Source organism: Scleropages formosus, chromosome 7 (assembly GCF_900964775.1).
Source record: "Scleropages formosus chromosome 7, fSclFor1.1, whole genome shotgun sequence".
NCBI lineage: Eukaryota > Metazoa > Chordata > Actinopteri > Osteoglossiformes > Osteoglossidae > Scleropages > Scleropages formosus.
Genome location: NC_041812.1, coordinates 9,253,169 through 9,280,987, shown reverse-complemented (window position 1 = coordinate 9,280,987; position 27,819 = coordinate 9,253,169). Strand labels below are relative to the sequence as shown.

The 27,819-nt window shown below is 48.5% G+C and overlaps 1 protein-coding gene across 1 annotated transcript in view; it reads right to left on the bottom strand.

The window, feature by feature from the left end:
• ptprn2 (protein tyrosine phosphatase receptor type N2) overlaps window positions 1-27,819 on the bottom strand; it is a 92,953-nt gene that overhangs the window by 45,699 nt on the left and 19,435 nt on the right. Inside the window, exons 9-12 of the mRNA XM_018757902.2 lie at window positions 27,226-27,593; window positions 26,525-26,611; window positions 24,652-24,731; window positions 659-723 (exon numbers count right to left, since the gene is read on the bottom strand). Of these exons, the coding sequence (XP_018613418.1) occupies window positions 659-723; window positions 24,652-24,731; window positions 26,525-26,611; window positions 27,226-27,593 (600 nt within the window). The remainder of the gene's footprint in view (window positions 1-658; window positions 724-24,651; window positions 24,732-26,524; window positions 26,612-27,225; window positions 27,594-27,819) is intronic.

The following is a 27,819-nucleotide window of genomic DNA, read 5'->3' as shown; positions in this document are numbered from 1 at the left end:
CGCTGATCCTAAAACCTATGTTTACAAATGGCATCATCCTATATTACCGTGTACTACTTTTTATAGAAATGTATAGAAATAAAATGACAAGCTTTAGAGCTGCTCTTCCACAGATGCCACTGGTGTCTTACAATTCCTGTGTTGTGCCTTCAGATGAGGGTTTGAATAAATCTCAGTCTGCATAGAGTCTGCATGTTCTTCCTGTGTTCATGTGGGTTTTGTCTAAGTACTCTGGTTTCCTCCCACAGTCCAAAGTCATGTTTAAGGTGGATCGGTGAGTCTAAATTGCCCATAGTGTTTGTGTGTGTCTGCGTGTGGCTGCACTGTGATGGACTGGCATTCCATCCAGGGTGCACCCCGCCTCACACCCTGGGATTCCAAGACGGACTCTGGATCACCGCAACCCTACACTGGATAAGGCTTATTAATAATGAATGAGTAGATGGACTGATGTTCCACTCTATCTGCGGCTTTGCTTCAGCATCACAAAGATACGTCTCAAGGATTTTTCCTGGAAGACGGGCCTCAGGTAGACGCTCTTTGATGTACGAAATCCATCTTGAGTTTTACTCTTTCTTTACTGCTTGTTTTGTGTAAAATCACCACTCAGCAAAGGTCTTTAAAAAGGCAGAACATCAGAATTCTTTGTCCAACTCACATCGGTGACTCCGGCCTCCAGGATTCCCACTCCGGTTTCCTTCTCCAGGGCATTTGCTTGTTTCACTGTGGAAAAGAAGAGAGGAGTGGGTGTGACCAGGGACAGAGATTACAGGCTCTCCTCCCAAAGACAGACCACACAGGTGGAGGTGAGCTGGCCCACATATGAAATCCCACAATGAATTATAATTATAATTAACACACAAGTTCAGGACTCAACAGCAGCTTGACAAAACACAGCGTTTCTCCGTTTATTTTGCATGCACCTGGCTGGGACGTGAATCAGCAACCTACTCCCTGACATGCCGGTGCTTTAACCTCTATGCCAACCGCTGCTCAGGATCGGGGTTTCCGAAAATGATGCTCCAGCGAGGAGAGGGGCTGGACTACACGCAGTTCCACCGACTGTATGCATTATTCCTCGAAACTAATTTATTTTCAGTAATTTGCAAATTGGTTCATTATTTATGAATAAATCAACACCTACATTTCTGAATAAAAATGCATTAAACGAGGGCGTCTGTGATGTCAGACCTTCAAAAGCCTAAGAAATGAAGCTCGGCCTTTATGGATTAAGCACTACATAAGACACAATGGAAATTATTTATATGTGTGTGCATAATGCTGGGCTGTTTGTTTGCATGCGAATAAATTCGAGTTGGAAAAAAGCACCATTGTTGACACACTTGCCAGATGAAGAATATGCAAATCACCTGAACGTGCTGAACCCTGTAATGTTCTCCGAACTCCACGCTAGCCCACCTAATTAGTATTTTAATCTATCAGAATAATTCTATGCACTTGAGAATTTGTATGCAACATTCCATGTAATTATGCACATTGTGCGGCATCAGATGAATAATTTGATGGAAGCTCTCAAAGGCGGTGCTTCCGGCCGCAGAGGATGTGTGCCTGCAATAGCCGTAACAATGGGATGTCCTGATGGGACTGGACTGTCGCAACTTCAGTGAGATGCTCCCATAGACCCATCAGGCTCCACACAGCAGGCCACGCCCACCAACCCTTACCTAGGCTCTACCTCTCCGACCCCATCCATCAGTCCCCACTCACACGCCCCACCCAAACCCCACCTTACAGTCACACCCATCAGGCTCCAACCCCCACTTGTGAGACTATGTGCAGCAGGCTCTACCCATCAGGTTCCACCCATTAGGGTAAACCAATGGTAAACCCAGTAAGGTCCACCCTCTGATTTCACACTAGGTACCAGAATTTAACTCCAGGGACATTCGGAGATCTGCTAACATTCAAGTGACTTGGTGTACACCTGGGACTTTGGTGGTGTGGACACATGTAGGAGGATGGGTCCAGATCCTCTGAAAGGACAGCTAATGGGGAACAGTGGCATCTACCCAGAGGCTGAGATGTTCCAATACCCTGATGCCCCAATACCCCTGTGCCAAAATATCCAACATGTGCACCATTGGTGCAGGCGAACATTGGTACACTCCTCCTACCCCGTTCTGATACTGCCGAGGATTGTGTAGCGGCTCTCAGACCTAGAAACCCTGTCTGTCATCATAATTAACAGCAAGAGATGGCGTTTCCACGGCGACAGGCCACGTTACTGGTCCTGCTTGATGAACGTTCAGCCTTTCCTCCGGATCTCGTCTTCTCACCCGTGTTCGGGCTCCAATAACAGCGGACACACATTCACTTCTGTTATCAAGAGGGAAGTGACAAAGGTCCTAATTAGGCCTTGCTGGGGACCAGCGGGTCCATTAAACGGTCGTAAAGGGCATGACCGTGTCATAATGAAGGCGCCTTTGAGAACGATAACAAGATCTCGTGGACAGCGAGGAGAAAACGGGCGCTGCGCCACACAATTAACGCCTGCGCTAATAGGCAGCTGTAAAAGCCATTGATTTCTGCTTCCTTTCCCCAGTTTAACTCCATATTGATCTCAGACTAATTTATGAAATTCTGTGAAAGGAATAAGAAGTGTTTTTACAGATCTCCCACACAACTGAACCTTTTTACACTGTGTCTGATATGTCTGACTCAGTAGGGACCGTCCTCAGCCAGCGGGACGGAGACGGGTCCTCGTGGGTCCCCTATACCTCCGTAACTCACTCCAGAGCTGCTCAAACGGTCACCCACAGGCCGAGTCAGCAGCCGTCTGTTTGGGCTCCTTCCGGTCACGCGTGCCCAACTCACAACCCGGGAGAGATGGAGCGCAACTTCGAAAATCCTCACCACCACGGGGCAGCCGAGTTACACGGACGTCTTGCTGGTCCCGTTCAAACCGCTATAACCGCTGACCGCCTTTTTCTGTTTTGTAAGATTTTTTACATTACAGTCCTTTTCGGGGTGAATAACATGTTAGATGTGACAGTAGATTGTTGTTTACAAAATGGTCAAATTATCTGCACCCCGACACCTACAAGACCTGATTAGCCCCTGCACCCCACCAAGAGCGCTGTGACCCTCCGCCTCCGAACCTTTGATGGTCCCACTGACAATCGATCCAAAAGTGAAAGTCTGTTGATTTTCAAATGAGTCCCCAGTGTGGTACAATGAGCTGCTGTGGCCCTCGGAGCTGCTGAATTCCTCCCAGCATCCAAGAAGGATCTCGAACCCATCTCTTTCAGAGCCACTTCTCTCCTGATCTCCACCCGCCTACATAAATAAGTCCAACACCATCTGCTATGATTATCTATGTATTCGCTTTTAAGGTGCACAAGGGGGTACTGGAGTAACAGCACAAACAAATATGGCTCACAGATATCAAACATATAAATCAATTAACTCACATGCTAATTGAGGAAACCAGTCGATAAACGCTCACAGCCCAACTCTAACACCTCACTGGTCATTCTGCATTCTCTCACAGCGCTACTGACTCCTTTACAGCTTTCCAAAGTCTCTCTCTCTCTCTCTCTCTCTCTCACATACACACACACCTTTGATTAAATGCCCTCAATAGCACCCAGATATTCCCTGGCAGAGTGCAGAGGTGTGGTTGCTCTGCTGGACTGCAAGATCAGCGATGCTTGTTTAAATGGCTTCACGGTCGACTTTCAGAGCTGCTGTAGGGGGCTGATTGAGACGCCCCGTTGCTGGACAGCGAGGACAGCGCCATCGTCTCCGTGACTCGTCTCCCGGAGCGCCGAAAGTACCCTGACGTCCACGGATATTCATGACAGCCTGTGTAAACTCCGGTGTCAAAAGCAATTTCCAAGTCATTTTTCAAATGATTTTAATTAGATATTGTTTTGGTCTCACTTGCATTAATTTAATCTCCGATATCAACATTTCACCGTTCAATCTGTTGAGATGATTTTTTTCACCCTGCCTTATTGGCTGCACTAATTTGAACGGCAATATGAGGCGCGGGCCATATGAGCCATGGAGCTTCTGAGGTGGCTGATGGGTAATGACATTAAAAGCAGGGGGTGGAAAAGCATCTGCACACACCTGGGGCTGGGTGCGAGAGGGAGGGAGAAAGTGAGGTGCGCGTGCGTATATACACACACACACACACACACACACACACACACACACACACACACACACACACACACACACACACACACACACACACACAGACAGACTCGATTACATTCTATCATGGTAATAATGATGGAAAGCAAAGCTCTGAACATTTGTCGAACCTCCATTTGCACCTCATCTGCACTCATTTGAGTAAAGCTGATACACCCAGATGTATAAAATGTAGGCTGTGCAGGTCCCTTTGGATAAAAAGCAACTGGTAAATAATGCAACAGTGTGTTACCCAAGCTGTACTGCACTTTACCATAGTGTGCAGCCTCTAGCAAATCACTGCTCATAACCAAACTGTCTTCATGTTGTCTGCAATGTTTCTATAGTCATGGGACTACACAGATAGATAGATAGATAGATAGATAGATAGATAGATAGATAGATAGATAGATAGATAGATAATTTAAAGTGTATAATACGTGAAGTTAATAAAAATATAACAAAATCCTTTTATATAACTTTGCATTCATTCGTGTTAACTGTATACAAATCCTTATTGTTCATGTTCTATAAAAAGATTTCTGATGTACGATGGAGTTGACTTGTGACAGGACTATCGGAGCAGAACCCTGCAAGCCAAAGACCACCTGTACCGATATCTTATTACCACTACATACTGTATTATATGCTCAAATGTGGAAAGTCATCCACAATTTGTGAGAACCTTCAGATGACCTTAGGGGTCAGGTTTTGACTACATTGCCATAGTTAAACCCCACAGATTTCACGGCTCTTTCCAGGCTGATGGTTCCAACAAGCGGTCTGGTTCATTTGCACGTTCAACTGAATGTGTCGTGAGAAGAAGCTACTTGACCGACGGCCTTGCGGGCACACATGTCCGTTTGCTTAGTATCGACGCCAGCAGATGAGGGTAACCATGGCTTTCCAGTTCATTGGAAGCAGCAGCAAGTCCTGCAAAGATCTCACCATCATCACAAGAACTGCGGCAAATCTCTCGGATGCTCCCTCCGAGTATGTATGCCGCGTTTGATGACGAGACCCACAGAAGCTCTTGAGTTGCCCTCTCAGACGTCAGCTGTCAGACGTCCGTTCCACCGCGTTTCAACGGTCGGTTGCGAAGGCTTGGATCAGCAATTAGGTACCCTGAAAATGGATCCCACGCGGGCCTCGGCGCATTTCCCACAAGCTCCTGGACTGATCCCTTAATGCCGACGCAGATCCCTCCCACTCGCAAGGTCACCCACTTACTGAATCAATTCCACCTCTCCGCCGGCAAAATGGGAATATTTATAGCGAAACAGAGCGATAACGCAGGGCCCCTATCAGCGCCGATCGCTCTCGTATTAAAGGGGCCATTCTTGCACGTTGTTCCCCCCTCAAATATCAAGCAGCCCGTTTCCAATAAGAAACGGGCAAGAAGCAAATAAAGAAATGAATAAACAAGTGACTGGAGATAGTAGGTGACCCGTGATGGAACAGACACAAACAGGAGCGCTCTCTGCCATCACCGCTGCATAACCCGACCCGATCCAACCATTCCACACACCCCGTGCAAGTGGGAGCTCAGCGAGGGCCAAGTCGTGATGAGCGGTTCTGCAGCTCACTTAAGGAGACTTCATCTACTCCACAGGTCTGTAATATCATAAGGATATTCTCTATGTGGTGGGGCTCAAACTGTTAATAAAAAACAAGAAGAGCTCACACACAAAGGCAAATTTGTTCAATCTTTCATAATTGCCACTGTCATACAAGTGTTTAAAAAGCTTGGCTTCTTCTATCGGTTTTCCTCCCAATGTGGTGGAATGAGCTCCTGTTGTCCCTCGGAGCTGCTGAATCCCTTTCAACATTAAAGAAGGGTTCCCAGACCCACTTTTCTTCGGCCTCCTCACTGCTCCATGAAGTTGCATCACATTGGTCAATATTTTTATACACAGCCTATGCATTTATACAGTGATCTATGCATTTGTGCCATTTCTGTGTGTTTATAGACTGTCTCTTTGAATTATACACTGTTCAAGTGGTTGGTCACTGGTTTGAATGTTCATGTATTTATACAGTCTGTGTTTATACACACTACGAAAAAAAGTACGATGAATCATAGGATTTACATTTATTAATTTAATTTAATAATCTCTGCACAGACCAGGACATGATGGAATAAAAGAATAAAGCACGATGGGTATCACTGCCTCCAAATTATGAATAAAGACATCACCAGCAACACCCCTCGAGCCCGACTCTGACGGCTTTCTAAAAATCAGAGCTGTAAGTATCTCCATGAAGATGTTCCTTCACCTCCCTTCCCAACTATACAGCAGGACACCCACCACCCAGCAGAGTGGAGATCCACCCTACTAGAGCGATTCACTTCTTCCTGCAGCCCATCACCTCCACATGTCATCTGTATCACAGGTCACAAATGGCTGGAGCTGTAAACCTAACAGAACCCCTCGCAGCTTATTAATGAAGGATACCACATTGACACCACGTGCTTTTTCTGTCCAGCAAGCAGTACAAGAGGTACAGCTGGCTATTTCACCAACACCAGTCAAACTGAACGCCTCTTAGGCTGCCAGTACCGGGACTTGAACCGGCAACCAACCGGTCACATATTCAGCTCCTTAATCACTGCACCCCCTGCTGCCTTCTAGAGAAACACCACTGCCAGCTTGTTTTATTGACTAAAATCCGGGAGAACACGGTTAAAGGAACATTGTGAGCGCCTGACAGTGAGCCGTGCACCAGATGAGCCGTAGAGGAGAAACACTCTCGAACCCACAAAGCTCAGCCCTGCAAAACTCTCCGGCTTGTTAACATGACAGGAGAGCAGCCGGCATTGAAGGTCAAGGCTCTCGGAGGAGGCTGCGGTCAGGATGCCAGGCTGACAGAACTGCTCTTAGAACCACTTAAAGCAGCGCCAGGTCCGTAACCAGAGAGTGGGTGAGCGAACGAGAGAGAGAGAGAGAGAGCGAGCGAGAGAGCGAGCGAGCACAAGCACTAGGAGAGGTGCTGCGCCTTTCAGGGGAATAAAAAGGTCTGCTTATTGTTCCTGACAGGAAAGAGAGCGCGGGCTGCCAACACTTAACGCCTCCTGTCCCCCTGACCCCCCCGGTGGGCAACCTTTGAGCCTCGGCGGTGCGCTAAGTGGTCTGAAACCCAGCGGCCGGACGGAGGCCGGCTGGAACCAGTTTGTGTGCAATGAGCCACCCCGCCCGCCGGTCCTGCCGGGGAGCAGTGCCGCGGTTCCTCCTCCCGGGTCACGGCTCATTTTCGCACATTCTTCTCAGCGCTGTAATTCGGGCTGTCACAATCGACTCTGTTACAGAGCCCAATTCCAGCTCGGATTATTTGCACAGCGGGATTTTTTCACTGCTCAGTTTTTACACTTTTCCCAAAAACCAGTGAGAGCTACGGTGATCTCCGAACCCCACTGGGATCTGTCCTAGGATCACGTGACCACCGACCTTAAAAAAAAGATCACAGCAACGACACCTGTAACTGAGTAAAAATGCCTCTCCTTTCACAGTCATGAACAAAGGCCACAAAACAATATTCAATAATTTTGTCTAGAGAATGTTGAAAAAAGACGAAATCATACCAATTTTCATTTACCATTGATATAAAATATACCAGCTCCTCACCTTACAAATACAGCTGGGACTGGAATGCGTTTGTAACTCCGTTTGTTTGGAACTCAAAAAATACACAGTCACAGTCTATAAAAGGTCAGCAAGACCGACATCTCTCTATTTACAGGTGCTCCCCAATTTACGATGGGGTTACGCTCAGCGAAACTCATCAGAAGTCGAAAAAAATCGTAAGCTGAAAATGCATTTAATGCACCTAATACACACCTGTGTGTGACAGACTAGGAGATGCGGATCACTGCCGCTGCCCAGCATCGCAAGAGAGTATCGCTCCACATATCGCTTCCCCAGGAAAAAAAATCTAAATTCAAAATGCGAAGTACGGTTTCTACTGAATGTCTATCGCCAGCTCACCATCATAAATTCGAAAAATCACAAGTCGGACCATCGTAAATCAGGGACCACCTGTACTTGCTGGTTAGGATCTGTAAAACTGCTCAATATAGTGGTAATAAATAAAAATGCTTAGCAATAATTTTTATTTTCATATATTGTTAACTTTGAGATACATTAGAATTAAAAATAATTTTAAATGAGTGAAAACAGAAACCTGTAGACTCTACAAACTATTCGAAAAGGATTTTTGACTGACTCATCCCATAAACATACATAATATTCCTCAAGTTGTTATTGATCAGAAACACCAGATATGAGCTGTGAGCAGCGTGGACATGAGTTAAACTAAGGCGGCCCCACACTCCCGCTCTGCTTAGGTGCTCTTTACTGCCATCTGTCAGTTTGGATGGTAAACGCAGACAAATTTTAGGAAAACTGAAGAAAACTCGATTTTGCGAAAAAGGAAAAATTTTTGTGTCTGAGATTTCTTAACTTGATTGCTCATAATATGAGGAGCTGATGAATAAAACAGTGAATTTTTTAAATGCTCCAACTATGGTACCAGTCTCTTTTGCCGCATCTTAAATTTTGCACAAAAACCCTGCAGAAAACCTCAGTCTCTCACACACAGACACACGCACGCACACAAGGATGCTGTGCAAAGCCTCCCGCTGAATGTAAAGAAGGTTGAAGACACGTTCTGATGTGAGATCTTAAAGAGAACGTTGAAAGGTCACATTCACACACCTCCAGCTTGTTTGGTTGGATGAGTGACACACCGACAGGGGTGAATATTTACTGCGCATTCAGCCCCTCGTTCGTCTTTGTGCTTTTAGTGTCTTTCTTTCAGGCGTATTAACATTCAGAGTCCAAACGTTTGTTTCCCTCTCCATCTGCGGTGGCCCTTTATTCTGTGTGTTTCTCATTACGTGCCTTTGTGTCGCACGAGTGGCCCACGGCGCACGACTCTCGCCGTCCCGTTTGTCTCGTCGCCTTTGCCAGCGTGGCTGAAGGTCACCCGGCATCCTCTGGGCCTTGGGTACGAAACGAGTCCCCCGCGCTACGCGCCCTGGGTTCACATCAGTGAAGAGGGTTTTCTGCCTAAATCCAGTGTTTTAAGTGTTCACAGAGAGGTGGCCAGTAGGAGGCGGAGCGGCGCAGACACTTTCTTCCCACTTTTACCCTGTTTGCGACAATCCGACTGATCAAACCTGCCCTTTACCGCACTGTCACTCTGACCACCGACTGGGCTGCACTGGCAGCATGTGGTACAGGCTGATGTGGGGGGGGAAGGGGTGCACTAACCGCTTCAGTTGTACCTACATGGGCACTCACACGCCCCTCTGCTGCCCCCTCTATCTCGCACTCCCTTCACTCCACCTCCTTTTTCCGACCCCCCTCCCCATCTCTCTCAAATCCGGGATCCATTTCAAACCAAAAATGCTTTACTTGCATAAGCATAAGGTCCTTCGTACAGCAAAAAAAAATAAATGTATTGATATAAAAAACAGAAGCAAAACAAAAGGCTGAAGCCTCCCCTCCCCCATTTCTCCTTTTTTCCCCGTTCACTAGTCTCCTAGTCTGCTTTGCAGGGAATGACTCCGGCATTCAGCCAGGGCAGAGAAAGAATGTACACAATGAAAATAATTCCCCGTTATGTTAGATGGTATTTGTTCCTCATTAGTGCATCAGAAGAACGACGCCCGAATTCCATCTCACACACGTAGCTCTTTGATCAGAGGTCCTCGGTCACAGGAGAAACCCATGTGATTATTCTCAGTTAAAATATTAATATACACACATCCGATCGCACGCGTACAGGAACCTCCCAGCATACGTCGACACCCCTGACCGCAGTGTTCCAGTAACTCTCCATTTTTCGGCATTCCACACCTTGCCCCGGGCTCAGACACTCCGTAAGGATGTTGTGTCTGAGCGTTGCCCACGGCAACCCGCGGGAGCAGCTTCCCCCCACAGCTCAGGGGACACAGTTAGCATCAGGTGATGAGGTGCTCCATACAGCAAACTGGCAAACGGCTCACTGGCAGGAGGAACGCCGTTCTGACCGAGGGGTCATTTTCACCAACAAACAAACACTTCCACTGGCTAGGAGGGGCAGGATAAATCCAACCGTTGCGCTCCTCTTCCTCTTTTCGTCCTCCGGTAGCATTTTTGGCCATTAGCATTTCACCGAGACGTCTGTAATTGTTCCGCAGAAGTCATTTCTAGCGGAAACAGAAGCCGGACGAGATCGCGGGCACTCGGTAGCCTCATTAGCGGGATTTGTTCCGGCTGTCGTCGGGAATCACACGGGGGCACCCCTCGGAGGAGAGAGCAGATCAGAACCCGTGACACAGAACACCTGTGTGCAGATGCATGGGCTCCGCATGACCCGCAACCCTAGGGGGTGCGAAAGGACCAAGGACGATGTCTGACACGGGCCGGTCTGGGATTATCCCGACCCGATCCAAATGTTTCGCCGATAAGACAGAATGTGCACCTAACGGAGCGTGCAGTATTGAAAACAGAAAACGGAGTGTGTTGCCCCTCCGTCTTAATATCAGACTCCCCTGGACCTCGTGGGTGTCAATGCATGTTTGACTGGTACGGCATTTTCGAAAGCGTTCGACATCACGCGTCCAACCAGTAATTCTGTGACACACTTCTCTGCACCTGTTAATTGCTTTTCGCTGTGTTTCTCACTATTTGGAAGCTTAAAGTTCTTGTGATGCCAACATCACGTCGGCGAAAACCTGCTGCCGCAACCCCGCGGTCCCCACAGATGAATCAGCACAGTGGTTGGAGATCACTGGATTTACATCCCACCTCCCGCTGCTGTGGAAAAACTAAAATGTCTAAAATCAGGAAGCAGTCGCTCCATCAGGAGTGACAGGCCCAGGTCGGCAGGTGGCGTAGCGTTTAGAACCGTGTACTGGAAGGAACCGGGTTTGAATCCCACTCCTGCTGTAGTACCTTCGATCAAGGTATTTGCCGTGAACTGATACAGGGAAAATTACCATGCTTTATAAATGGCTAAATCGGTGTGAGCGGCTTAGTGTGCAAACCTCACATTATAAGTGGACTTGGTCAAAATAATGGTTCATTGTAATGAATTTTTGGTAGGATCTACAGATCGTTTGGATGGTGGGGACGCGCGCTGGGCACGTGCCACTTCCGAACCCGAATGACTCTTCACAGAGACTGGGCCAGCGTGGGGACAGCGACCCGATGGCCAGTAGCCAGGGCACCATCGCCACGGCAGCGGCTGACATTAATTACCTCCCACTTTGTAGCGCTTGTCGGAAGTGTGGCACGTTGCCCATGATGGGGATTTGGCCTATCACGGAATGAAAAACCCAACGGATCTGAAGTCCGTTTTTCTGGGGTTTGGGTTCTGAGTTTCCCATTAAAAGGATCATTTCGGACGTTAATATATTATAGAACGGAGGTTTTTAATATGGTGAAATGTTATATTAAAGGGAAAACCGGTCTGCTTATAATTCCATTAAAATCTTTCAAAGTCCTGTGCCAGTTTTTTTTATTTTTAATAAATTAATAGTATTTTGCTGTTGTAGTCTATACTTGTATTTCTCCGTATATATGGAGGATCCTAGTGATGAATTTTCTTTCATCATGTAAAATTATAATTTGATCTGAATGACAGCTCAGGTACGTACGCATTTGGACAACAAGCTTGCACTCCTGAGGAACAATGTAATTTGCTGTTCTTGATTTTAACATATACTATAATAATACAGTGTAAATCTGTGTTGCTTCCTTTGTATCGGTGTGTCACCAGCGTGCTGTCGCTGCACGGTGGCACAGCAAGTAGCTCTGCTGTCTCACAGCACCTGCGTGGTGTGAGAGAACGTGGGTTTGATCCCCACTCAGTCTGTGTGGGTTTCCTCCGGGTGCTCTGGTTTCCTCCCACAGTCCAAAGACATGTTGTACAGGTTTACCAAAATGTGTAACACAGAGAGAGTGTGTCCCACTGATGTAGGGATGATTGACCTATTGTAAGTAGTGTATCTAGCAGTGTAAGTCACCACGGTGAATACGGTGTGTGGGCTAGTAACACTACATAGTATCCAGTGTAAGTTGCTTTGGAGAAAAGCATCTACTAAGTGAATAAATGTAAAAAATGGGCGGCTGAGCACAGAAGGAGATACGTAGTTCTGCTGATGATCATACATGTACAGGGAATTCCAAACAGGCAATAAAATGAATAAAAAATGTGTCAAATCAATTTATTCAAATGTTTTATTTATAAATCTCTGCTGTTTATTTTTTTGTACATTTTTTAGTTTAGCTGATGCTTTTCTCCAAAGCAACTAACAATGTTAAGGTTACAATTACTTACCCATTTATACAGCTAGGTAATTTTACTGGAGTAATTTAGGGTAAGTGCCTTGCTCAAGGGTACTACAGACAGAGGTGGGTTCGAAGCTGCATCCTTTGGATCCAAAGGCAGTGGCTCTAACCAGTACGCTACCAGCGGCCCCTACAATGAGCGTCACGCAGTAGGATGAAGGTGCTCCATGATTTGATTTAAACAGATGATATCAGGGAACAATCCACTGTCATCGTACATCTGAGACGAGTGATTTCGAAAGGGCTGATTTTGCAATGACTGCTCGAGGCTCCGCTCCCGGTTCAAAGTGACTGATGCGAGGCTGACATTTCGTGTCATTTTGTTATTATTTACACGGACTTCCGAGTGCCACATTTCCACCTGTGTTTTTACCTGATTTTACCATTTCGTGTGCAACCTTTCTAGGGAACCTTACTCATTTTCAGTGAGTCACGATGCAGCCGCACACGTTTACTCTGAGGTGCTAATGTGACACGTTCTAAACAATATCGTCGAAAGGAACGTGTTGACGGGGACGCTGCTATGTGAAATAACAACAATAATCCGGAATGTGAACGGAGAGGCCTTGCAGAGCCTCCTCTGGCAGAGCCATCTGTCAATAAAGGAATAAATGAACGATAATCCCCGATCGGTGACACACAGTACTAAATCCCAACAAGCGGCGCCTCTTATTACTCTCTCTTCAACAGGAAAACACAAATAAGTTCACAATGATCCCCTGCAACAGCAGCATGTGAAAAGATATTTACATTTTCATATTTATCCGAGACTATTCTTCAAAGCAGCTAACGGCGTCAGGTTTGGACACCAAGCTGCTTACACATACACACCCATTTCTACACTTGGGTCGTTTTTACTGCATTCATTCGGAGAAAGCGCCTTTTGCAGCGGCAGCAGCAGCACGGAGCCGAACCTGCGTCCCTTGACGAGAAGGCGACGGCTATAACCACCGCGCCACACGATGCAATGAGGAAAAGGACGCAGTTGTAAAGATCTGAAACACATTCTGTTTCATTGTGATCGCAGTGCTGTCGCAAAAAAAAAAAAAAAATCTTGCTATGAAAATGAAAGGCACATTTTATCAGCTATTATGCTTCACTCACTACGTCGAGGAATAATTATGTGCAAGTGGCAGAAACTGAGCAGTGAGACACAGTATACACTTATAACATGCTATTACACCGGGGTGCTGACGGGGTCCCCTCGACGACTCGGGTCTGTGGGTGGAAAACTGGTTTCCGGCAGCAACTGAAGGCGACAAACTGAGCGGTGCCGTGCAGAAAGGTACTTGTCATCCTACACGAGCGGTCCACATCATTTACTGTCGCCCGAGACCGGCAGACATCAGTCAAACGGGAGATCGCCTTCCGCGGCGTCTTAACCGTGACGAAAAACACGACTCTTGATTGTGTGCAATGCAGAAAAAAAGCTCCCTCAGAACTGCTGAGTCTCCCTTAGCATTCAAGAAGCGTTTCAAAATCCATCTCCTTGGAACCCACTGCTCTCCTCACCTCCTGTCTGCTCCACAAAGTTGCATTATTATAGTATCTGTTTAAAAACGCTGCACTCTCTCCAATCTATTTGCAGCTATTTGAGTTATGTGTGCTGGTTAAAGTGTGGTTTTGAACTAATTGTCTGCGTCCGCATCTGTCTCTTTCCATCTGTTCGTCAAATGCACTTTTTGTTGACTTGTGTGCCACTTTGGAGCAAAGCATCTGCTAGATGAATGAACATAAATGTAAATGCAAAAGAAAAGCACTGTCAAGGAGAGCACAGTTTCTGCAGAGCCTCCTGGAACTTAGCAAAGATAGGGCAGCTGTGAGACGCACAGTCAACGAGGGAAAGGAGCACAGTTGTGAGAAACACCTGCGTCTAGTTGCCATGCCTCCCAACAGCCTCTTCAAAGCACCGCTTTCCGGAGAGGAGCAGCTGGCCGATGGGAAGGGCAACAGAACCTGACATCCTGAACCTGAATCACCTCTCTGTCTTTGCTCCGTCTTCCCCATCACCTTCCTGTCATCTAAAATCTGTTCCCTCACTTGAATTAATTATATGTAATATTCTCCCAACAATACCGACTATACATGTAATATCTCTAATCACAAATTACTTTTACCATTTCTCAGTAATTTCTTTGCTCTTTTCGTTTTCTGCACTTTCAGTATCATCTCATCTTTTTAAACTGGACCCTCTGCAGACTTTCCCCACCTAGGATTTTGCACTGCACCGGCCACAGTGTTTGCTGCTACTGTTTATTTTACCAGTTATTTAGATTTTTTTTCCACCATTTATTTTGGTCTTTTGCAGCACTGTACATTCCACATTTGTGTGTTCCACCACACTCTGGGAGTTGCAGAAATTGAATTCCATCAATAGAAAGTGTGTGAATCACACAGGAGGCTGTCAGCAGAGCTCAGCATCCAGCATCTGCGCAGACCTGGACCGTTCCGACTGCTCTGACTGCAGCTGAGCACAGTTACATCACATCTGAGACCCACGAGAGCCAAAATCCTGAACAAAGCGCCTGCATTTGTCAAACGTGCGAGGTACGAACGGAGCCCTTTCGGTGTGCCAAAGACCCCCCTTGGATGTCAGCGTCAGTCAGGTCATAATTACAGATGGGATATTAAATTCAGACAATAACAGAAAAGGATCTGCGGGCTGACTTTCATCGTTCTCTCCAATGAGCCTGGGTAAAATTTCGACCTCAAACACATCTGGTTTATCTTGTGAATTAAGATGCGTTATTATAGACCCTCATTCGTTGGACTCCTTTCTCCAAGGTGACTTACGGTGTTGGGTTTATATACCAGGCTTGGGTAGAGCAGGATCCGTCTGGTTGAATTAGACTCATAGCGACGACTGTTGCAGTTTTTACAGTAAGGGAGGGTATATAGGAGGTTTATTGTTGCATTGTCCATTGACAGTGGGCAGTGATTTGAACCCATGTCCAAACCCATAGCCCAGATGCTGTGAGGTACCAGAGGCACTTGCTATGCCACCACACCGCATACCTTACACTAATCTACATACAATAATCCACATATTTATACAGCAGGGTCATTTTACAGTATCTCTCCAGCTTACCACCTTGATCAACGGTATTACAGCAGGAGTGGGACTCAAACCTGAGTCTTTCAGTTACTAGGTCACAGCCCTGACCCATTTCACACTAAAGCATGTGCAGGGGATGTGGTCAAACACATTGATCTTCATCCTCTGTACATGTGCATGAGTGAATCATACATGCAGAGAAAATGCACCTTTGTATCGGTGCTTTAAAGGTTTTGCACATTATGTTCAATCACTAATAAGAAGGAAAAATGTGATAATTATAGATCGCTATGCTAATAAGCCATGGCGCTACAAACCAGGTGACAGGAAACCGGCGGCCTGTGAAACAGGACGGTTGTGACTCCAGGGAACGCAGGAATCATTGAAGTCCTTATAGAACGGATACCAGCCTTCACCAGGGCCAAGCAGGTCCTCTGTGACTGAATGAATACAGCTCTTCTTTTCTTTAAAGGGATGAGTATGTCTCAAGGATGGCACTTTTCAAAGCCGGAAATTCAAACACAGGTTTTTTTTTTCAAATTATTATTTTGAAATGTGCGATGGACTTACAAGCAAATCCTAAACCATTTTCTAATCCGACTGAGTCAAACAGAAAAACATATTAATTATACTCAAAGAGGAGCTACAAACGCAAGCGAGGCTTTGAAGCTGGAAAGCCCGAAATGTCATCGGCGCTTTGAAGATCCCTGGGCCGCCTTTGTCTATCACTCATAACACATAAAACAGCGCCCAGCCGACCGTTCTTTTAAGGATGTTTCACGTGGGCTTTGCTTTCAGAAAGGGAAAGCGAGATGCCCCTGCTCTACTCGGAGCTCACCGGGGCTCAGCCGTCCAACCAGCTCTTCGTCCAGCCATCCACCGCACCACCAGCTCAACGATACAAACAGTTATTCACCCAACTGTCCACTGTCTAGTCGTTCAATCGTCTCAACCACCCAACCATTCACCCAGTCAATAAGCTGTCCCAACCACACAGCCATCTACCCGGTTATTCACAGAACTATCTACCCAGCCATGCCTGCGACCATCTACCTAGTCATCTACCCAGCCATGCCTTTGACCGTCCACCCAACTACCCACTCAGTCATCCCTGCAGCTATTCACTCAATTGTCCACCCAACCATCGACCCAGTCATTCATCAAGCTGTCCACCGAACTGTTCATGCAATCATCCACCGAGTCTTTGACCCAAACGTCCATCCAGCCATCCACCCTCTCCTCCACCCAGTCTTTAACATAGCTGAAGGTGTCTTCCAACCCAGCAGTACACCTTCTCAAACCTGCCGCTTCTTAGAGAGCCCCGGGAGGCCCGCATATCCACAGCTGCAGGGCTGCAGCAACACAGGATTCATTGGTTTGATGTGGAGCACATCAGCGTTGAAACGTGTGTCCTCAGCCTCGGGACTTTATTGGTATGAGCAGCACCTTCCCCACCAACCTGCTTACAGTTATTTCAAATAGAGACCATTTTTGCTCTTGAGACCTCTTCTCCAGAAAGGAGTCAGTGAGCTCGCAGGAACAAGAAGACGAGTTCTCAGTTCTGAACCTCCCTCGGGCTTTGAACCATCAACCTCCTGGCAGTATCTCCAAATCCTGGTCCACCACGCGGCACAGTGCCCGACAGCACTGTTCTGCCCTTCCTGCCAGACTCCCACACGGGAGACGGCAGACCGCTCCACGAACCTCGCCGCCTTCGCCGTCTCCGATGACTCACCGCTCGTGGGACGCGTTTTCAAAAAGGGGAAGCGGAGCGCAGCAGTGAAGTGGCAAAGTTTCCAGTGTTCTGCTGCTCTAAAAACATCACGGAAAGGACTGAGGGGTTCGAGAGGTGAAGGACGGCGCCCGTTTTCCCCGTCAGCTTTGAGCACAACGATCAAACGCCGTTTCCATAACCCATCGGTCATACTGAAAAGCAGACCGAATCCCAGCTCAGGTTATCCTGCTGCTACAGCTGTGCAGCTGTGGCTCGGCACAAAATTAAATTTACTAATATATCTCGGTATATAAATGTGAAAAAGTGAGCGGTGGAATTCGCTTGGGGCAAAAGCATCTGTTAAAATGCTATAATAATGTGCAATAATAATGAGCAACAAAGGGAAGTTTGTGTGTGCGATGCAGCGATGGGTGCGTTGCAGTCCAAACACATCACGTATTTATTAAAATGTTCCCACCTGCCTCCAGGTATCGACCGTTCAAATGCATCTAACCACGCAGTGCATTTGGAAAGAGAAAACGGTTGGTAATTACAAACACGGTTGTTTTATGGGCGGTTAATTGGAAGCTGGCAGCACTAATTGCCGTTTTGCTATTTCATGCACTTTTCTCTGTTTGTTTCTCCCGTGTCTCATTGTTACATGTTTCTGTAGCGAACCTCCAATGCAGTTTGCTGGTTTATCTCCTCCTGAGGATGAACGCAGCTTGTTCTCTTCTAATTATTTCTGGTTTTAAATGTCTCCCAGCTTTCTGAAGAAGCCCTGGGGCTGGAAGACGAACAAGTTCTGCTGTGATGATTGCAGACGCCAAAATATCAATGTTTTTATTCCAGGTGCCTCTAAAGCACACAAAATGTTCTGTGCAAAAAAAAAAAAAAAGGGGGGGGGGTTTTTTGTAGAGGTGATGAAATCCGAACCCTCCGAAAGATGCCCCCAAGCTCAAGGAGTCATAACTCCATCCCTGACACTGCCTTCTCACTCTGTCCCTTAACTGCTACACTACACGTGTGTAGGAGGGTTCTGGAAGGTGCCGGACTGAAGGTGAAGGACTCCCCAGGGCCTTTGGCTGAGACTCCTTTCAGGGGAAACCTGGAATACGTTACAGCCCAAGCAACTTACCACCAGCAGGACTTAGGACAGTCTTCCCATTAACTTCGCTATTTCATTCCCTAGTCCCCGATGTTTGGCGGTAATGTCTAACAACGACCGCTCCATCCGCTGTACGATAACGTCAGCCGGCTACGCCATCGCAAGACACCCTATCTCTTACCCTTTGGGTCTCAGTCAATGTTTAGGTGTCTAGCAGCGATTGCGTGTTGTTTACAAAACCCCTCGTTTGCAATCCCCCTAAAGTCTCTTTTTATTTCAGACGGCCAGCAAGCCCAAAACTGAGTGTTCTGGTGGTGCTGAAAAGAGAAAGTAGAAGACAGTGGATTTACAAAGGAAAGTGAGAATAATAGGGCAGCATGAAAGCATAAGACTGGAATGCATTTATATTATTATTATTCTATATGAGTATTGGACAATGTGTGAAAGTAGTGAGAAAGTATAAAAATCACTGTTACGCATTTATGCTTGTTAATCGTTTATATATCATTATGGTTCGCATCACATAGAGGGATTTTCGACTTACGACAGGATTGTGGGAATGGAACTCTGCCGTAACCTGAGGACCACCTATAACAATATATTAATTCATGTTCAGCCAGAGAGAAACGTTCCTCTTTTTACCTGGAAATTTAAATAATCTTTTGGCTCGAAACTGATTTACGTGAAACCTTGAGCCAGATAAAAATCAAACGCCTCTGTCAGAGAAAGATGCGGACATGGTAAACAGCACTGCGCTTCCTGCCAGGGAAATCAATGAGCTCCTTGGAGCCGGGAGTCCAGCGCAGCGGCCGTCTGTCTCGGGACGGCGCCGTGGAGAACCGGTCGATCTCCCCACCAGTGGGTTTCTCGCCGACTACGCCAGACCCGCGGACCTGTCTGGACACTCCGTGGTGCCGGCAAGCAGGTCGGCCTGGGCCGAACACGGGGAGAACAGTCTGTCCTGCTCCCACGGCCGGACAGCGGGATTGATCTCACCCTCACAGGACGTGGGGAACGGAATTATTCCCACAGAAGACTGGAAAGATCTAGTGATGTTTCAGACCATGACTGTCTGATACGTCATCCATTTCTGGCGTTTATGTGTGCCTATGGGTCCGTTTGGGTTCATGCTTGGAAAAGGTACAAGAAGAAGAAGATTAGCAGCCTGATGGATCCTGGATCCAAAGGAAGCAGAACTGTCGCTGGAAGCACAAATGATGGACTCATCATGAGAAGGATGGCTTCTCCCAAAACGGCAGCCATTGCAGCAAAAGTCGTAGGAAAGAGAAGAAAAGGACGACCGGCAGCCTCACGGATGGAGTGAATGGCGGTAACGGCGGACACATCCCCGTCAACACTATGGACACTGCGGGATAGAACGTCCCAGATGAACTCTATACTGGGGACAACAAAAGTGGGCATTGACTCATCGCCACTTGACAGTCACACCTGTTTTGTGTATCGGGGTCTGAGATCACTGCCTTCCACACAAAACTACCTCCATGGGACACACACACACACACAGACCAGACCCCTGATATGAGACCAAGAAACGCCGCTTTTCACCTGAAAAGTAAGACCCTCAAAGATGATTTATTCCTCCATCAGTTTCTCCACTTTCACACCAACTAGCGCTGGACGTACTATGAATAATCGATTTGGCACAGAGCAGCTGACCGCAGGGAAAGTCACCGGCAAGGTTACGTGGGACGGAAGATTCAGCCAATGAGATGAGCACAGTAACGGCGACACATTTCAGTTTGTCCAAATCTCACACGAGTTCTACAGCCTCCTTTCCGCTCGACATCCCGGAGCCCGTGAAACGAGGCCCTCTAGACTCGCTGCGGCTTCTAGTCCGGTACGCAGGACGTTTCGTAAGTCAAGTCTGCGGATCAGACATAGACGATCGCCTTCGGAGCAAAGTTTGAATTAAGTGCCCAAGAGCGTATATTTCTACGCTTCTTCTCCTCGGACTAAAACAAAGCCCCACTTCCCATCAAAGTTCGGTATGGTCATCGGTGCAGATGATGTGAATCTGTGAAGAAACCACAAAGAGAAAACGCCCAGCCCACCTTCGGAGTGTGTTACACAGTGACCGCAGCGGGACGCGCTTAGTTCCACCCGATTCAAATTATTTTTGCACATCCTCCTTCAGAGCACTTAGCGCAGACGTTGCATAACGTAAATGTCAAAGCCAGTGCGACGAAGCTGTTTCACGCTCTGCGTGTGTGTGTGTGTGTGTGCGCGTGTGCGTGGGTCTCAAAGGGAGCACCTCTAACCCAAATGACCCTCCGTGACCTCCGGCAGGGGCTCCCCGGTCTCTGCGATGCGCCCACAGCCCTCTCCCCTGAGAGATGGGGACGGTGGGGTTGGACAGAGCCCATTAGCGTGTCCTAAAGAGCCAGGTAATTACATCTGGCATTTTGACAAGTGTTTGCAGCAGAGAAGGTCAGAGCTGTCGGCGCACGAGAGCCATGCTAATGCGCTCAGCTGGAAAAAGAAAGGAGCGCCGCTGCCGCGAGGACAGCCGCGCCTGGTGCTCGTCTCCAAGCCCGTCGGTCTTCGCGGAGCAAGCGGACGCAAGGTACCGATGTCCCAAAGACGGCCGAGTCTCACGTTTGGCTTCGGATAGAGGAACGGGAAGGTTAACGGCACAGAGCCTGTTCCCCACTTCCCCACACACACACACACACACACACACACACAAGTGCACAGAGCAGGAAAACACAGAAGTGCCACATGTGTCAGGTATCCAGTGACAGGACAGTATTAGTGACTGCAGAACCGCAGGGGACCTCAGTGGTGACCAGTTTCTTCAGGGTCACGACACAAAGGGACAACCATCGCGCACCAGCACTGACTACTGTTGTCATGGAGAAGGACGTGTTTCTCCGAGAGTCACACACACAATGCTGACTGTAGCATGCACAAAACGGGCACTGGACCACACACCTTTACTTCATTTAGGAAACACTTTCGTTTAAGGCGACTTCCAACAAACTCTATGGAGTACCTTATTCACCGTAGTGACTTACACTGCTAGATACACCCCTTACAATGGGTCACTCATCCATACATCAGTGGAACACACTCTTTCTGTCACTCACACACTATGGATGAACCTGAACAGCATGTCTTTGGACTGTGGGAGGAAACCAGAGCACCCAGACATGGGGAGAGAATTCAAACTCCACACAAACTGAGCAGGAATCAAACTCACATCCTCTTATACCACCCAGGCGCTGGGAGACAGCAGCACTATTTGCTGTGGCACCGTGTCAACCACACAACCAGCCTGCACAACTTTTACCATGTATTTACTATCCCATACCCTCCCCCAGCTCACAGATGAGCCTCATGCTGGGCGCTGACCCTGACCCCTTCCCCCTTTCAAGACCCAGCGTTCTCACGCCCGCTAGCCACAGCTCACCATGGCTTTTAGGCTCAATCATAACCCATAAACAAGGCAACAATGGCTGACATACGAGGGGAAGCCGCAAAGGCCGCCCTCGGGAGACCCCTTACAAAGGACCCCGAAACACCGGGACGACAAAGGGGCCAGAGAGTCACCCAACAGCCTTGTTCACACAGCCGCCAACAACTGAGGGTATCGACCAAGTGTCTTTGTGAGCCTGCGACAAAGTAAAAAGTGTGGTGACCACCAACAAAATGTGTTTCTCCAAGACCCTTCCCATCCGAGGAGACAAACCTCCAGACGGAATGCGGCTCTTCGCACCGCGAGGCCCCCGAGGACTACACATGCGACTGGGATTTTGTCTCTGTGACTGGGATTGTTTCTGTTTGCTAAAAGGGAAAACAGGTTTCCTTCCATTGTGCATATTGAAGAGCATGGTAGCGTAGTGGTTTGAACTGCTCCTTGTGGACCCCAAGCTCGCAGGTTTGAATCCCTCCTCCTTCCACAGTACCACTGAGCAAGGTACTTACCCTAAACTGCTCCAGTAAAAATACCCAGCTGTATAAATGGGTACATAATTGTAAGCATCTTAACACGGTAAGTCGCTCTGGAGAAAAGCGTCAGATAAATGTCATGGAAGCCCCAAAACTTTAGGAAGCAAATTTCACAGCTCACAAACATGTCTCTTTATGACGTGCCATCGCTCATGTACGTTTTATTAGTCACATTCAGGTGCTTTAAATCCACCCCCCGAAACTAGTGGTAAGGGGTTCTTCACTGGTGGGGCCTTGGATTCCTTGTCTCTGGACTAGTGCCACCTGATGTGGGGCTCCAGACACAGCTCACGCGTGTCCCCTCCTTGTCTCTCTCTACTGCCTTCCTGTAACTGCTTGTATGAAGTTCAACACTGGTTACTCCCCGCAAGATGGTCAAAGGATCTCAACCCCAGTACCTCCAGGACCATGCAGGACTCCAGCAAGAGCACTGTGATCCTCCACCTCTGGCTGTTTGATGGTCCCACCCACAAAGGTCCAAATTCGAAAGTCCATGGGTTCTCAGTTCTAAGTGTTGGTCCAGATGTGGAGAAGCAAACTCCCTCTGTCCTTCAGAGCTGCTGAATCCCTTCCAAAACTGAAACTCCATCACGTTCAGATCCATTTCTCCCTCATTTGCCAGACAACTATGTTCATTTGCCTAAATTTGCTTGTGTGGTGTGTGCCAGAGCCAATTGGAAGTATGAAACAGACAAACTGTGCTTTAATAATCGTTTGTGTCAAATGCTCTTTGTCGGGTGCTGATCCACTTTTGTTGGCCCCAACTGCACATCATTTGGAGAGAAGTGTCTGATAAGGGAATAAATGTAAATGGTACAATGCTGGAATGTAATGTAATAAGAATGGCCTCCGAGTACCTCCCACGGGGGCCTGCCAGGGATGTTCCACTAGGAGGGGAACCGGGACCAGAGCAAGACAAACAACAGGAATAATCTCTCTTATCTGGTCTGGGAACGTTAGGAGATCCCATACGAGAAGCTGAGGACTGTTGCTATGGAAGGGATGCACGGTCTGTCTTCCTCGGCACATCACTACCGTGAACCTCAGCAGGACAAGCAGTCAGAACATGGATGGATGGAATAAGTCCAAGACCTGCTTCTGCATGTTAAAATCAAGTGCTGCCACACGTCATGCAATCATCTCGCCCCTCGGAGCCCCCTGCGGAGATCCGCTCATCCTCGCCTGTCTCAAACTGATGCGTAACCCTTCTGTCCCCTTCTCTGCCATTTCCACAGAGGACACGGGAGCCCTTGTCCTGCCCAAACGGATCCGGGTCCGGAGCCGCTCATTTGCAGCCGGGGGCCTCCGAAACGCACCTGTCAGCGGAGCAGCCCGTCTCCCTGCCTGGACACGTCCTCCTGTCTCACGTTTCATAAAAAGTGAGAATTGAGCCAGAGAATGACCACGGTGTCTGTCTATGTGGAGCACAAGTACCAGCATGAAGGGACTGCAGGCCAAGTGTTACCGTCCATCAGGCGGCGGCGCTGCGGCTGTTAGGATATAAGTAGGAACGTTGGAGGAACGCTGATTTTACATGTTTTGTGCGATACAAGAGACTTTCACAGGTAAACTCTACCGCGCCCATTGCGTTGTAGTCATGATGAACTGCCATTTACACATTTACTTCAAACCTTTGTCTAAGGCTACTAACAATGTGAGGTTTGTATACCGACATACTTTTACTGCTGTACGCATTCATACAGAAGGGTAACTTTAGCAGATCATTTCAGGGTATTTTAGTCAGTGTTATTACTATGGGGATTATAAACCCAGGCGCTTTGATTGTAAGGCAGTTGCTCAAACCACTGCGCCACCTGCTGTACCAGACAGGTTTAATACTGCCTGAAACTGACTTTATTGTTGAGAGTATAGTAGGGTAAACACACACACACACACACACACACACACACACACACACACACACACACACACACACACCATTTGAACCGCTTGTCCCATACGGGGTCATGGGGAGCTGGAGTCTAACCCGGCAACACAGGGCGTAAGGCCGGAGGGGGAGGGGACACACCCAGGACGGGACGCCAGTCCATCACAAGGCACCCCAAGCGGGACTTGAACCCCAGACCCACTGGAGAGCAGGACCCAGTCCAACCCACTGCGCCACAGCGCCCCCCGCAGGGTGAACAAGCATTCCCATTTTATGTCTAGCATCCAACAGCCACCAGGAGCTCGTATTTGGCGCCTGTGTGTGTGTGTGTGTGTGTGTGTGTGTGTGTGTGGGTGAGAGACAAGCAGGAGGGACAGTGTGTGACAGAAACAGAGACAGAGCGGAGGGCTGTACTCCTACCTGCCACGTGTGCCACGTCGGCCGTGGTCAAGTTTTGGGCGTTCGGCCGCACTTTGAAGGTCACCACGGGGCTCACCACCCTGCAGGCAGGCAGACACAACACAGGTGCGGCCGTCAGGAGAGGGCGGCGGGAGCTGCTGCGCGCCCGGGTACGACCCTAACCCACGTTCAATCAGGGACCGTGGACAGGTTCCGATGAGCCCTGTTCCCCCTCTCCAGTGTTTCGCAACCAGGTACAGCCCTCGCTCACACCTGCTTTGTACATGCAAGGCTGAGATTGCCGCAGGTTCGAAAGCCTTTACACACAGATAGGTATAAAAGACATATATTGACCAACTTTATTCCTCTGGTTTGGGAAGTCTGGACAAATTCTAAACAAGTGAGAATAAATCTCTACTCTTTTGTAAAAAGAAACTGGATCATGGTTTCAAAACATCTCCTTCAAAGCAGTTTCTGGAAAGAAATAATGCAATAATACGCAGTCTGTCTTTGTGCTGGGACAAATAAAAGGGTAAGAATGAGTCTGTGACTCAACTGTCCACTGCATGGTGGAATCCTGCCACCTGCTGGACACACAGTGAAACATACACACTCGGGGTGCAGCCACGACACCGGTGACCCAACCGCAGGGCGTCGAACCGGAAACCGTCCGGGTCGAGGCGAAGATGTGCCGATCAGATTGACCAAATCCCTTGGCGACGGCGACCGCGGGGACAGCAATGAGGAGCCCTGCTGGAGAATGAGACGCCCCCTGCTGGGTGAGGGCAGCTGAGTGCGAGCAGTAGAGCGTCTTCAGCGCTCTTTAGACGTCTTTGGCTTTGACACCGCGCAAAAAGACCAACCACACAAGGGTCATTAGCTGACTTCCTACCCTGCCAAAAGATCCAGGGGGAGACCGCAGCGAGCGGCGGGCTATGATAAATAAAAATCATTCGAGAGACTATTTTTAAGCTTCGCAGCACATTCAAATTTAAACTAATTAAAAATGACTGAAAATAAAGTGCCTTGACTGCACGAACGACTATTTAGTGCTGACTGGTGGCCCCAGTCGTCCTGTAAACATGTGCAGTGTTCCTCGCCTGGTCATTGGTCAACAGGACCGCGCAAGAGCTGTAAACACTGTGGAAGTGAGGTGAATTAAGGCGGTCCCGCATTACTCTTCGGCTTAGATGCCCTTTACCGTTCTGTGGGTGAACACGGGTCACGCTGGCTCCACTACACACTGAAATGTTAGAGAAAAGACAGATAACGCATTTGAGAATGAATCAACAAATCAGAAAGTGTTCGCGTCTTCAAACGTCTCGTCCTCCAACGCTCCGTACTACGAGGAGCCGGTGTCCCGTACGAACGGCGAGGTTCAACTCCGCACGCGCGTCTCAGACGAGAGGCCAGAGTGGCCCGGATTCACCGAGCCGCTAGTCAATGACGCGGCGAAAGGCGTCTTTTCGGCGAGAGCGCCCTTAACAAGAGCAGAGCGGCGGCGTCTCTGCGTGGGAAGTAATTGCGTGTAGATTTAATAAGAGCCCGTGGGAGGGTGACTCAGCACGGCGGATCAATAGAGGCTCCTACAGATTTCCTGCAGGATGAGATGCGTCCCTGACGTGCCGTCTATTTTCAGGGGCGAAAAACAAGAGTTCTGCATTCTTCTCATCTCGTCTGTCTGTTTGTTTGCTTTTGGCCCGACTCGTCACTTTCGTTTCCGCGAGGTGAGGCGAGGCTCGCGGACGGGTCTCGCGCCGCTGTCCTCGTTGAGGTCTTAGACCCCCAACCTCGAGGAGGCGCAGCAGAGCGAAGCGAAATGCTGGCAATTAAAAGCGCTGAGGCGCAGGCGCTCGGAAGGGACACCAAATGAAGTACGACGGCGCGTACGTACGAGAGTTCGAGGAAGTCGTTCATGTTGAGCTTGACATAGCGAGCCAGGACCTTCATGAGGTGCAGACCCTGGTCGGTGGACAGCGACCTGCAGAGCGAAGGCGGGAGAACGCGGTTAGGAAGGGGATTCGAGAATGCGGCAGAGGCCAAAGGTCAGCCCCTTGTCCTCCTGCTCCGCGTCTCACGCGCACCGAGTCCGAAACCGCCCGCAAGGCGAGGGGACTAAGCCGTGTTGCCTGGCAATCAGGTGCGAATGGGCGTGTCTGTGGGGATTGTAGCCCCGCCCCCACAACAGCTTCACAGCCCAATAGGGAAACAAGATAATCAAAAAAATTAAACCCAAATTAAACCTCAACACACAGCGACAGATGACTGATTTTAGATCTTTACTGGGTATATTAAAAACTGACAAAATGGAAATTTCTCAAATGTACTGCACTGTACCTGTATTAATTCAACAATATCTACCATCATACACGCAAGTTAATCGTAAATAAATGAAGGAATGTCTGTAGTAGTAATCCTTTATAGTTTAGGCTTGAGCATTAAAGGGAAAGGGACTTTGGTTAACAAACAAAACAAGCTCTGAACAGGCGTCATAAGAGAAGGCACTGAGGATTACAGCCTTTCATTTAGGGGTTTGAACCTACAACCTGTCGATGTGGCGGTGAGCTGCCCCACCCCGCACAGGAGGACACTCACTCCGAGTCAGTGATGATGTAGCCGTACAGATCCTCCTTCTTGGCCGCCGAGACGGTTTTAACATCGAGCTGCAGCTCCTCCTCGAAGCGCATGTCCTTCTTCTGAGGCTCCTCCCACTCCGTGGAAGGGGCGTGGTCAGCAGAGGGCTCTGGGGGCGGAGCTAGGGCGGGAGCCAGAGGCGCGGCCTCCTTCTTCTCCACGGCGATGTCCGTCTGGGTGATCCTGCTCTTTACGGTCTCCAACCCCACCGCTGGGGCCCCTGCAGTCCCCTGGCCCGCCTCCTCCGGGGCGTTCCTCCTGGGCTCCTCTCCGTAGGAGTTCCGGTCCAGGTACTCGAGCAGTTTGTTGACCAGGCCCGCAGCCTGCACCTGAACAGGGGATCGAGAGCACACCAGTAAACAGGGTGCTCTGCACCTTCCCTGTGACGCCCCCTAGAGGTACCGCTGAGGTCTGGAAACACACGCTGACCTGAGGACATTGAGTGGGGTCCAAACCACAGTGAGACACACACTTCAGCTAAAGGTGTGTTCATATACTGGCGAATGAGTCTCGGTTCCTCCAAACGTGCACAGCTCACAATACCCACTTCCTGGT